This window comes from Monodon monoceros, unplaced genomic scaffold, assembly GCF_005190385.1.
Source record: "Monodon monoceros isolate NGI ecotype Baffin Bay Population unplaced genomic scaffold, NGI_Narwhal_1 Super_Scaffold_11, whole genome shotgun sequence".
Taxonomy (NCBI): domain Eukaryota; kingdom Metazoa; phylum Chordata; class Mammalia; order Artiodactyla; family Monodontidae; genus Monodon; species Monodon monoceros.
This window is the reverse complement of record NW_021703767.1, coordinates 26139807-26153595: the sequence shown is the minus strand read 5'-3', so window position 1 is coordinate 26153595 and position 13789 is coordinate 26139807. Positions and strand designations below refer to the sequence as shown.

The 13789-nt window shown below is 42.0% G+C and overlaps 1 protein-coding gene across 2 annotated transcripts in view; it reads left to right on the top strand.

Annotated features, from left to right (window-relative positions):
- Positions 1-13789, top strand: part of CXADR (CXADR Ig-like cell adhesion molecule) — a 72706-nt gene that overhangs the window by 28664 nt on the left and 30253 nt on the right. For both annotated transcript variants that reach the window (XM_029215030.1, XM_029215029.1), the window contains exons 2-3: positions 2411-2577; positions 7979-8183. In XM_029215030.1, coding sequence (XP_029070863.1) covers positions 2411-2577; positions 7979-8183 — 372 coding nt within the window. The remainder of the gene's footprint in view (positions 1-2410; positions 2578-7978; positions 8184-13789) is intronic.

The following is a 13789-nucleotide window of genomic DNA, read 5'->3' as shown; positions in this document are numbered from 1 at the left end:
AGAAAGTAAAGTACTGTGAGCATTACTAGGAAGACAGAGGAAAAATCATTGTAGGCTGGAGAGGTAGCGGAGTGCCTGAGTGAATGAGGTGGGAATGGAATTGAGCTTATTAGAAATGATAGAAAGTATTTATTCAGAGGATTGAATATTAATCAGGAGAAATAGTTGTGATTATACAGATACCTATCAAATCATACCATCTAAAATAGAAATGTGCACGTGAAATGGAGAATGGAGTAGTATGGACTTCTGGGGGGATGGTAAGTGGTCCATTTGGGCTGAATCAGTGGTTTTGGATGGCATATCAATCTTTGGTGTTTAACAAACCAACCCAAACTTTAGAGGCTTTAAAAGAACGATCGTGTATTAGTTCATGATCCTGTCTAGGGTCACTCCTGGAGCTGCAGGCAGCTGGTGTGGACTGGGCTGGTGTTTTAGGGTGGCTGCAGGTTGGGTACTTAACAGCTGTTGGTCTGACACCTCAGTTCTCTCTATGTGGAGCAGCAACGCCTCTTGAAGCCTAGCCTTGGGACTGGCTCACCAGTACTCAGGCTACTTTCTATTGGCCAAAACAAGGCCACCTCTGATTTAGGGGAGGGCCTGCAGAGAGTCTGTGTCCAATTTTAATTTGCTGTTTGATGAGTGCACTTAAATGTGATAAAAGCCTAGGATGGTGCCTGAATATAAATGGTCTTGAATGTAACCTGACTTTTCTTTCCTTCTCAATCTATTGGCTACAACCTTACTAACATTTCATTACAACTGATAGTCCGTGTGTATTAAGCCTCTTCTACGAGCTAATGGAAAGCTTCATGTGATGGATAATAATATAATTCTTCATTTTGGTTTGTTCTGTTGGAATGCGTCATTTGAAAACCAGCAACAAAATCATCATTATGGAGAATTAGGACTTGGATTTACTTTTAATTTTGCTCCGTGTTTATTTTTATGGTGTGAGCAGGGGTATGGGAAGTGGGGGAGAGAGGAAAGCCCCATGTATCATAATCTTTGTGCTTGGGGCCTCTTCCAGGTCATCATCCAGCCCGGAAAGTCAGGCCCACGTTGTAGAGCTGCTGAACGGAAACCAGTGTATTCATTTGAAACTTCAGATCTGCATACGTTACACATTTGACTTTACCTATAAGAAAATGTTAGGTTATCACAAGAAAAACATACAGTGACAGACTAGTGTGGTTCAAACTTTTATAGTGTAAATAGTAAAAAAAAAAAAAAAAAAGTTTTGTGTGATAGTTCATTTACAGACTAAATTTGCATTTTATATTAAGTTGTTGGTTGCTCAAACTGTAATCTTTATTGTAAGACATAAGTAGTGAACAGATCTATGTGTGAATTAAACTTGGTATTTTTTCCCTTATTGGTAAGAAATAGCATCATTTTGCTTGTAGTTAATTTCCATCTATTTTGCATGTAAAAGATACTGATTTTGTTACAGTAAGTCATTAGCCACAAGGAGGAGACTTTTTTTTCAATTCTTATGGGGTTACAGTGGGTTTTAGCCATCTCTCACAAACTCAGTTGGAAGAAACTATGTTGGAATTTTTGTTTGGGGCTCAGGACATCTATTTTTGCTTTTATAGAGTTTTCAAATATTGCCATCCAACATTAGTGTGATCTAAGTGGAAGTTTCATAGAATACAAATTTGAGAATAGGTTATGGAATTTTATGACGTCTTTTAAAAAATGATATAATAAATATGTCTGACTTTTTCAGAAGGGAAATAAGAAGGGACAAACAGTAAGAAATGTCTTAAAGATAATATTGAGGTCAATTATTTGGTACCTTTAAAAATATATAAATTGACAGTTTCTTCTCTTTTTGAATTGTCATCAAAATTTATTACTTAGAAATATTTTTAAGCATTCGATAAAAGTTACAGAATCAAATTTAATAAAAATTTGGAATTACAGAAGCCTTGGCAGGAAACGTGTCAAAATTCATCAGCATGTGCCCCAGTGATGGGAGTTCCGAGTGTGTCCCTGGCACCATGGAAGCGTGAATTAATATGGCCTTGAATTAGTATGACATAATTGCCCTTTCAGAGACTCTAGCCAGGTTCAGTTTTAAACATCTGCTTGGATAATAGAAATCCTTTACTAGGTTCTTACGATTCATATGAGAATGCTGGTATTCCATATAATGTTGGGAACTTCCCAGTGTTCTGAAAGGAAATTGTATTGAATAAGATGGATATTAATATTTGTCATTCTATTTCTACAGCAGCACAGACTTAAAAACTGGGGACCGCTGAGTTGGAATTTCACCACTGTGGTCCCAAATAAAATCCTGTTTCACCCACATCCTGTGCTCCCTCTGAAGAGCTGAGGTGTGCTGAGTGTGCTGCCAGCCTGAGAGCAGATGCTCAGTTGATATACATGTTTCATATTCTAGATTTCGCCAGAAGTTTGAGTATCACTACTCCTGAACAGATGATTGAAAAGGCCAAAGGGGAAACTGCCTATTTGCCATGCAAATTTACCCTCGGTCCAGAAGACCAGGGACCTCTGGACATCGAGTGGCTGCTATCACCAGCTGATAATCAGAAGGTGGATCAAGTGGTATGTGTTGCTTACTCGGCAGATGCTGGGGAACTGGTCTTCGGTGTCTGTCACTGTGCTGATAACGTGTGGGGGGACCTGGGGAGCTATGAAGAAAGTCATAGCTTATGGTGTAGGTGAGGAAGGCACATGCTGTGGAAATTGAGGACACTTATGTAATGGAGTGAAGTGAACAAGTGACCTCCGATTTCAAGAGGAAGAGAAGGTCACCAGGCTTCTTAGAGAAGGCTGCAAGGAAGGAGAGGAACTTGGGAACGTTCTGAAAATCTGGACTTGGAAGTATATGTGAGCCAGGGAGCAGGGGAGGCGTATATGGAGCGGGTATGACAGTGCAGCAGGAATGTGCATAACGTGTTAGGGGATGCCTGGTAAACTAGGCTTTGTGAAAGGTTAGGTAGAATTGAATTTTTACATTTCACACAAGGATTCCACTACCAGTATAAGGGTCAAGTCTAACAGTGTAATGAAGGTACATATTATTACAGTCTGCTTTCCATATTTTTGTAAGTTAAATATCCTATACATTGAATTCCTTAAAAATCAAAACAGCAGTTGGCCCTTCATATCTGTGGGTTCCCCATCTGTGGATTCAACCATTCATGGATTGAAAATATTCGGGAAAAAAAAATCCAGAAAGTTCCAGAAAGCAAAACTTGAATTTCCCACATGTCAGCAACAATGTACATAGCATTTACATTGTATTAGGTATTGTAGGTAATCTAGAGATGAGTTAAAGTATATGGGAGGGTGCATATACTTTAAATCATCTCATAAGTACGCTATCTTGTATGAGGGGCCTGAGCATCTGCGGATTTTGGCATCTGAGGAGGGGAGGGGAAGGAGGTCCTGGACCACACCCATCCCCACCGGGGGTACGGAGGGATGTCTGTATTATTATTTTTTTATTTTAATTTTTTTTATAATTAAGATCTAGTTTCTTTTTCTTTAATTTATTCATTTTAATTTATTTTTGGCTGTATTGGGTCTTTGTTGCTGCACGCGGGCTTTCTCTAGTTGCAGTGAGCGGGGGCTACTCTTCGTTGTGGCGTGCAGGCTTCTCTTCGTTGTGGCGTGCGGGCTTCTCATTGCGGTGGCTTCTCTTGTTGTGGAGCACGGGCTCCAGGCACGCGGGCTTCAGTAGTGGTGGTTCGCGGGCTCTAGAGCTCAGGCTTAGCAGTTGTGGTGAGCGGGCTTAGTTGCTCCGCAGCATGTGGGATCTTCCCGGACCAGGGCTCGAACCCGTGTCCCCTGCATTGGCAGGCGGATTCTTAACCACTGTGCCACCAGGGAAGCCCCGGGATGACTGTATTATTATAGAATTTTTTCTAATTACAAATTAGTAAGAGCCTAATGTAGAAAACTTGAAAAGCCAAAAGTAGCACAAAGGAGAAAAATTGCCCTATAACCTTGTTATTAAACCAGGTTCCTTTGCCTGACTTGCAGCAAGACAAATGCTGAAAGACAAGAGCTGAGATGCCAAAGTTTGCAGCTGAGAAAGAGTTACTCACAAGGCAGCCAAGTGAGGAGACAGAACAAATCTCAGATCTGCCTCCCTGAAGGCAAGGGGCTTGACATATTTATGAGATAAAGAAGCAGGGTGGTCTTAGGCATGGGGAAAGGTGTTTGGAGTTAGGAAAAGGTGAGGTCATCAGTGTTCTGTGCAGATATATCTTAGTTACTTGCTTTTTCTTGAGATTCACGTTCAGAAATGGAGACACTTAGCATGATTGAGGGTGGAGTTTTCAGCCCTCTGACGTCAAAAGGCCATTCAGTGGACACCTGCCCAGACTCAGTTTTAGGGTCGGTGGTCCCAACCAACCTTAGCTGGCTTGAACTGGACAGAAGCCAACTCCCAGTTCCTGGAAAACAACTTAAGCCCCCCCATCACTGTGTGACCCATACATCAGCATTGTCTATAAAGGTGGTTAAGGAGTTAAAAAATAATTAAGGCGAGCTGGGTCAGAGAAGGTAGGGTACAAGTGGAGGGGTTTTGAACAAGCCATGCTTTTATGTGCTGTTCTCTAAGACAAGCTCAAGAATTCCTGTTAGTCACCAGTTTCTGTTAACCCTTTGGGGGCGTGATTTCAACCTCATCTCCAAATACACATATCACGCTTTGCCTTTTAATGGTACCAGAATATTCCACTAATTTAGAGTGCCTCATATTAGCTTTGCCTGATATATTTAATTTTAAAAAATCAGTGTTAATAAATTATATTAAACCAGGGAGAGAAAAAGAAGTTCAAGTATTTGGAGGAATATTATATATAATATATTTGGAAGGGAAATTTTTACTTATGGTCCATATTAAAGAAGGGGTTATCCAGCCGTTTAATGGCTGAATCAGTGTAGTTAGGTAATTAACTATTTTTGGCAAATACAAGCAGTCTGTCCATGATGTATTTGTGAAGAAGAAAATTAAGGTGCTTTCCCAAGTTGTAAATGTCTAGGGCCACCCCCTCCAAGGATATATCTCTGCCCTGATTCTGGTACTAGAACTTCCTTCTCTCCCCCTAAGCAAAATAAGTTGAGCCTGACTCATCCTGTATACTCAGCCCAGATACCCTGTCCCCTCTCATCTTGCTCTTCATCCCCTCTCTCTTTTTTTTTTGCGGTACGCGGGCCTCTCACTGTTGTGGCCTCTCCCGTTGCGGAGCACAGGCTCCAGACGCGCAGGCTCAGCGGCCATGGCTCATGGGCCCAGCCGCTCCGCGGCATGTGGGATCTTCCCAGACCTGGGCACAAACCCGTGTCCCCTGCATTGGCAAGCGGACTCTCAACCACTGCGCCACCAGGGGAGCCCCATCCCCTCTCCGCTTTCCATGGCAGTGCCAGCACCCTGAGTGCAGGCTTCTACCTGAGGTCCTACACACCCCGGACTCCCTCACCAGTGCAGTGCCCATCCCCCTTTAGAGCCCAGGACTCTGGTTCCGTAGTTAAGATGCATGAATGGAGAGCACAGGTCATAAATGCTTCTGGCTTAAGACTCACGGGTGAAGCCCTGTGACCAGGTACGTCTCGAGACCAAGAAGTCCAGCGTGCCCTATAGCCTTGCGTTTCTATTCATGTAAGGAGACAAGGACTTCTGTGCTGAGTGGGAGGCCCAACCTTGCTGCCTGCAGGACTTGTGAGACACGTGTGAAACTAGGAACTGGGTTGAAGTGTCCATTTCTGGGCAATTCTGGCAAATTTGGCAAAGCCTAGCCTCTAACCTAAAACACAGTAAAGGAAGACCAAAAGGAAGAAGGGCCTAGGGAGAGATTGATGCAGAAGAGGATGCCTACATAGAATCTCAGCTACATTATAATGCTCGCCAAATCCTTATTTTAATATTTTTAAGCTAGCAGGCAGTGCGGTGGGGGACTGGGCTGGAGGAATTTCCATCATTCCCTGTGTGATCTCTTTAGTCAGCAAACAGTTACCATGTACTGTGCACTTACTGTGTGCTGGGCAGTGTTTTATATACTTTAATTATATATACTTATTTTTAAGCCTTAAAACAGCATCCCGGAATGAGGATCATTTCCTGTGAGGAGGAGGAAAGTGAGGCCCAGGGATTTGAAGGAACATGCCCAGGGTCACGGCGCTGGCAACAGACACAGCTGGGGGTCTGAATCCCAGTCTCTCTGACCCTGCCCTGCCCGCCACCCCCAGCCCGCACTTGATTATCCTCTGCACTAACGTGTACTACCTCCTCTGTTTCCTCCTGTGTAAAATAGGACCAAGTACACCTGCCTCGGGGTTGTGGTAAGAATTCTCTGAAATACAATATGCATTAGCATTTTGTAAGCCTGTAAGTCATAAAGAAATGTTTATAAAGTCAGTCAGTATACAGTGGCAGGCCAAATGGATCTGGTTTGCATGTCAGCTGTGCGACTTTGGGAGAGTAGGTCTGTGACAGCCCCTGCTTTCCTCAGGTTAAAGGTTAAATGTGGATAGTGTCTCCATCGCTGCTGGGTTGTAAAGAGGAATCAAAATTGCCTGGTAAATGTTACTTCCCGGTTTCTTAACTACTGTTTATAAGACTGTTTTCATGGGAAAACATTGAGTTAGTTTACAAAAATGACTGACAGTTGGAGACACATTTTATTTGTCAGGCCCTCCTTGAAAGACTACTGAGGCGTGTGTGTAGCAAAATGAGGGACTGAACTTTGTGGCTCAGGAGAGTCCACAGTTTAATATAGAGGAAGAGACACTATCTCATTTGAGGAGTACTCAGTGTTGCTGTTGTCAATTGGGTGTGGGGAGAAGATGGAACAAACAAAGTGATGGCTTGTTTTATAGAGTAAGTCAGCTGTGGACCCTTCGACTGCGTCTTTTATTTACTTAGCAAACCGGTATTGAGTGCGTCTGCAGTGCAGACACTTTATACAAGCAAAAGATCTTTAGTGAATTGGGGGTGGGGTCATCATGGTAGGGGAGGTGATAATAGAAGAACCCAAGTCTGTGTCCTGGAGAAATTCCTACAGGTGGCACTGATTCTGATCTTATTGTTCATAATAAACATCTCAGATAAAAAATTATTTGCAGGATGTAGACTGTAGTTGTCTTTTCTGATTATTATTTGACTTTGGTACCACTGCTCTTTGGCTCTTGGGTCTCAGATAGCCAGAATGAAGGATTTTATTAGCGAATGAAAAATTATAAAGTGTGTTCAATTAATTTTAGTGATAGTTAGAGATGACTATTATAAGTTATTTTCCAAGTCAAGTTTAGCAGAATTTATTTTCCCTCTAAATCTAGCCTTTAGTTATTTCCATCAAAGCCTATAACAGTGGGTCAGAAAACTTAGTGGAATTAGGAAAGGTCTTTGCTCTTAGTCACAGATTAATTGGAAGGTCCTGTTAACCTGGCTGGGCACACACATCTTAACAGGTTTATTTTATTATTTTATCTATTAGAGTCTGGAACCTTCGAGTGCCTCCAACTTAGTATATTAAGACAAAAAATGTTTTCTTTTTTAGTTTTTAAGTTCCACTGGTAAATTATCATAAGCCCCTTTTGGGCAGTAGTGGTGGTTTGTACCTGATTTTATACAGTTGATCGGCATACTGCATCCTCTGAGGCAGCTGAAAATAGAGTGTATCAGAATTCACAAATCCATGCTCTTGTGGAGTCTCACCGAATGGCTTTCTGATAGAGGGCTACATTACTTAATCATGTGGCGGTCTTGGTTTCCCCATTTACAATGACAGTGTGTGACCATACTTAGGGATCGTATTGTGGTTTCTTTCCGTTTTCTTAACCTGTGATTTGAATACTTATAGATTCCTCATGATACTGTGTTCTTATTCTTTTTTTGGATCCTACAGTACCATGGTGTATCCAGAGCTCCTTTAATGAGACAGAGAGTTTGCTTGCTTGTTTGTTTTTTCCTTGTCTTATCTTGGCTTTCTTTTAGATTATTTTATATTCTGGAGACAAAATTTATGACGACTACTATCAAGATCTCAAGGGACGAGTACATTTTACAAGTACTGATCTCAAATCTGGTGACGCATCAATAAATGTAACAAATTTACAGTTGTCAGATATTGGCACATACCAGTGCAAAGTGAAAAAAGCTCCCGGTGTTGGAAATAAGAAGATTCAGCTGACAGTTCTTGGTAAGTTATTTGTAATAATGTTACTTCTTAACAGGGTGAGTGGTCACAGTACTATAGTAGCAGCATTAATGTGAGACAAAGCTTAGGTTTTTAGAGTAATAATTTTAAATACTTGACATAATTCTAATGTCCTCTAATAGCATAAAACATAAAGCTACCTTTTTGTTTTTCCTTTGGGTAGGAAAAATAAGCGACCAACTTCTTTGTGAAGTTCTTGAAAGCATTTGAAAGTAAACGAAGGAGTTCTGTGATATGGGAGAAGAACCCTAAAGCAGGAGTTAGGGGATCCAGGCTTTTCCCATTGTTCTCAGGTTTGCCCTGAGAATTAAATAGAACCTCTTCATTTCCTGGGCCTCAGCCTATATTTTCGAAACATAAAAATAATTATCATTAAATCTCCTTGCAGTCTTATTCAGCTCACAATTGTGACGTGTGCCTTAAGCTTTTTCGAACTGCATTTCCCAAAGAATAAATGAGGTTTCTATGATGAATAATTGGAGTATTTAGAACAGAGGAGATGGAACATGGTAGCTGGAATATTGAATTGGTGTAAGGCCTTTAGACCTTAGATAGTCCTTTAACCTCCATGAACATCACTGTTTTTCATCCTTAAAGTGAGGAGATTAGACAGGTGGCCACTAAGATGCAGCTCTCCAGGATAGTTTAGAAGGAGATATGTATAAACTGCTTTATAAACAGTCAAGGCCCACAGAGTTTGTTATCCTCCTCTAGATTCTGTGGTCATGCGCAAGCACTCTTTACCGCTGCAAATTGAGAAACTCTGAAAGGTACCATTCATAAATATACTTCTAAAATCTTATCATGGTAGGCTTTACCCAAAAGTACAATGGATGCCATGTAGAAAATCTCAACTGTCTATCACTATTCAGTGACAGTAAATTCCCCTGCGACCTAAGGTGCCAGGTTTGGGGGACACTTGGGCACCCACTTTATGTAGGAAATGCTGGTTGCTGGAATCACCTGCCATACCCCTGGAAATAACTAATCTGGATAACTCCCCCACCGCCCCACCCCCCCACCTCAACTTCTACCTTTCGTTCCTTTTGTTTTAGAAACTGAGCAGAGAGCTTAAGTCCGTTGGGTTCCAGACTCATCCTGAGTAGCATACTTTTCTAAAGAATGAATATCAGAGCAGGTAGAGATTAGGAATAAGAATGCAGATTTCTTTGCACCCCAATGGCAGCTCCAGGGGTTGTCTTGGTTGGTAAGGCAGTCTTCTGGCAACATCACTGAAGGGGGCACACAAGGGGTTCCTGGTAAAGGGCACTCCATGCTAAATGGAGCTCATTCAGAATATGTCTGTGGTATGAAAGCAAGTGAACCTGAACAAGGAATCAGATAAAGGAATATGGTAACATTGGAAATTCTAGCCTTTTGTGTCTACATTCAGCGAACATGGAGTTGCCTTTCTTTTTTATAAATATGAAAGCAGGTAAAGTTTAAGAATTTGTCTGAACTCTTAGCCCAGGCATACCTGGAATTATAACCCTGAGTATATCTTCTTTAAGTACTGCTCTCCAGGAAGCACTGAGTTAGGACATATATGAAAATTTAACTAGTTCATGCTGTACCAAGCAGACTATACATATTTATCAGAATTATTTATTGTGAAATCCCTGTCTGAGGGGGACAGGTACACTGGGAGGAATGCGATTGGCACATGTTCCCAGAAGAGGTGTGGACAGGCACTGTGTGTGTGAGTGTGTGTGTGTGAGTGTGTGTGTGTGTGTGTGAGAGGGAAAGAGAGAGAGGTCCCTTAGGAACAGGCTCTGGCCGGGCACACTGAGGCAGCAGCCATGGCTGTCGGGCAGGAGGGATGGCCTTTTACATTAAACCTCATACCCCTCACATCTTATTCCTTAGCCTAGATCTGTGGGAAGCATTGAGACAGTAGCTCCGTTTGTTAGCTCCGTGGGGCATCACCGTGGCCAAGCAAACCCTGAAGTCAAATCAGGGAGGGAGAGAGGGATTAAAATGAGGGGTAGGGGAGAATGGGGGCAGTGGTTGCTGAAGGGAAGTGGGGATGACTAATCCTCTGGCCTGGCGAGGCTGTCTCAGAGCCAGAGGAGAATTTCTTTATCTCTTCCATGTTTCCAGGTGAGTCATGACCACTGTGGGAGAAAACATTAGAAGTTTCTCTTGAAAGTGAGAGCTGGACAGAAGCCTAATTTGCTCACTTTTTTCTGAAAATCCTGCTTAGACAATCTGGAGGAAAGATTAAATAAAGTGCCCTCTAGGGACCAGACTGAATGGCAGTCCAGTGGAGCTCTTGCTTGGTTCACTGTCAGAGGCTCTGCCTGATACTTTGATTCGTTTGTGGGAAACCTGAAGATGCCACCATGGTGTTCACGGAGTAATGAAAGCTCGTTCGGTGAGCCGTGGGCGCTGTGTGGACCGTTAGCTCCCTCGGTGTGAGGGGTGGTATGTTGCTATCCCTCGCTCCATTGCTGAGGCCCACCCTGCTATTTCAGACACACCAGACGTATATGTGGATGCAACTCAGGAAAGAAACTGGACAGGGGTGATGATAGCAAAGGGAATTGACAGAGGGTTAATATGGTGGCCACACATTACCAGCACCTTCCCTGAGAACTCTGAAAAAGCCTATTATTGAGACCTTTCGGTATAAATAGACTGGGTTGTTTTGCAGAGGGGAGCACGCACAGGTTAACTTTCCTTCGTGTGTGTATATGGTGCGCTCAGACTGCACCCACATCACAAGAACACGTGGCAACAGCATGTGTGGGGACTCAGTCAACACTGGGATTTTTTTTTCAACTTTTTATTCTGAAATAATTTTAGTTTTACAGAAAAGTTGCAAAAATACCAGAAAGTTCCTGAGAGTATACCCATAACCTAATTTTTCCTAATGTTAACATTTTATAAAATCATAGTACAACTACCAAAAGCAAGAGATTAATGTTGGGACAATAATATTAACTAAACTACAGGCCTAATTTGAATTCCTCAGCTTCCTGTTAATGCCTTTTTGTGCTGGGGTCAAATCTAAGATCCCTGCTGCATCGACATCTGTAGTCTCCAGTTAATGTCAGGGGGCACATGATGTCCTGTCTTATTGTTAACCATGATCACTTGGTTTCAGTTTTATCTGATAGGCTTCTCTGCTATAAAATTACTACTTTAAAAAAAAATTACTACTTTTCCCTCTGGGATTAAAAAATAATCGCATGTTGGTGGGAATGTAAATTGATACAACCACTATGGAGAACAGTATGGAGGTTCCTTAAAAACTAAAAATAGAACCACCATACGACCCAGCAATCCCACTACTGGGCATATATATACCCTGAGAAAACCATAATTCAAAAAGAGTCATGTACCACAGGGTTCATTGCAGCACTATTTACAATAGCCAGGACATGGAAGCAACCTAAGTGTCCATCAACAGATGAATGGATAAAGAAGATGTGGCACATATATACAGTGGAATATTACTTGGCCATAAAAAGAAACGAAATTGAGTTATTTGTATGAGGTGGATGGACCTAGAGTCTGTCATACAGAGTGAAGTAAGTCAGAAAGAGAAAAACAAATACCGTATGCTAACACATATATATGGAATCTAAAAAAAAAAAAAGAAATGGTTCTGATGAACCTAGGGATAGGACAGGAATAAAGACGCATAGAGAATGGACTTGAGGACACGGGGAGGGGGAAGGGTGAGCTGGGACGAAGTGAGAGAGTAACATGGACATATATATGCTACCAAATGTAAAATAGATAGCTAGTGGGAAGCAGCCTCATAGCACAGGGAGATCAGCTCGGTGCTTTGTGACCACCTAGAGCGGTGAGATAGGGAGGGTGGGAGGGAGGCGCAAGAGGGAAGAGATATGGGGATATATGTATACATATAGCTGATTCACTTTGTTCTACCACAGAAACTAACACAACATTGTAAAGCAATTATACTCCAGTAAAGATGTTTTAAAAAAAAAAAAAATCCCAGTGGGGGAACCACTTTGAGACTATGCAAATATCTTGTTTCTCCTCAAACTTTTGCCCATTGATTTTTACCATCTATGCACGGATTTTGCCAGGAGTCAAGGTATTTTGAACTAAGCAAAAATATTCCTATATGGATGACATGATGATCAAAGCATATTCTGTCCCAAATAGAGATTTAGAGTGTTTCCTATAGACTGAGGCAGTGAGCCAGTAGCATGGAGGGATGATGATACAATACACAGATGGAGCACAGCATTGCTAAATCGGTGGGACGCTGACCGAATACAAGTTGACGGCCATGTACCCTTAACTGAGAAGGACTTTTTATTAGCTCTGCTAATGATCATGGTGGCACATGTTCTGAGGACAATAGCTAGATATCCTGGAGCCCCAGACCAAAGAAACCTTAGCGGGTAAGACTTTATTTTTGTTCCTTTTGTGGTTTCATCTTTCTTTCAATTCAGCTAAGTGCCGTGGATTAGGAGTTTGTCTTCCTGGCTTTGTAATGCTGGGGCTGGCATATAAAAGACTTGCACTTTCTCCACCCAGCGTAAAGCAGGCAGCCGGTCCTAAGCACCGCTCAGAACCAGTGCTGGTAAAAATCTCGTTCTGCTGTGCATAGAGTATGTTGAAATCTCAAACTCAGTGGGACGCTGATTTCCTGAGCAGCCACTTTAAACAACTGTCTGTTATTGGATATGTTTGGGGAGGGGACATTTTTCAGTAGAAGAGAAGAAGGGTTAGGGTTAGAATGCTGTATTACCAATAGAAGTTTGATGTCCAAAGCATTGCTTCAGTATCTCACCTACTGCTAGTTTGTGTAATAAAGGATTTATTGGTAGGTTGAAGAAATGGAGAACAAAGCTCATTTCGTTGAAGACTCAGAGGATGAGATAATGCGCAAAACTGATTCAAAAGTCCAGTTGGTGTAATGTCCAGGGCAACTGATCAGTCTGAAAAAGAAAGAGATTTGCTTAGGAAAGTCAACAACGCGTTAAATGCATCTGTTGATCCTTACTAAAAAGTATAAGTAGTAACAAAGGGGAGAAATCCAATTAAATTTAAGAATTACCAGGAAATGTGTGAAGTGAGATCATGATTGACAACCTTAGGTAAAGATGCCCCACTGCGTATGACAGACCGTGTCAGCCAGATTTGGAAAACAGTTTGACAGTTTCTTATAGAGATCAACATTTACGTACCTGGTATGAAAAAGGAAAACATATACCACTATTTACAAGTAGTGTTGTTCAAACTGTTCACGTAGTGCCAAACTGTAAAACCCATTCACATTTATTCTTAGTAGTGAAAGAATAAAAGCCCACCCAGGACTTGAAAGAATGAAAATCAGAAAAACAGAAGAAAAGCAGTCCTGCCATTTATCAGGTTGGGAAGAGAGATGCAAATAGAGCCAGGTACAGGGTTTATGGGGAACGTTGCTCTCCAAGGTCGTGGGATGCTGGGAAACTATAGCCTACTGCTGTCTCCTCATTGCTGCCCCCAGACCCACTTTGCACTACTCATCCTTTACTGGGGGTACTCAGGTTGCTAAATGACCCTCGTCTCCAGTTTAATCCCCGCTTCTCCTAATCCTGCCTCACAAATGGCATCAGATTCAG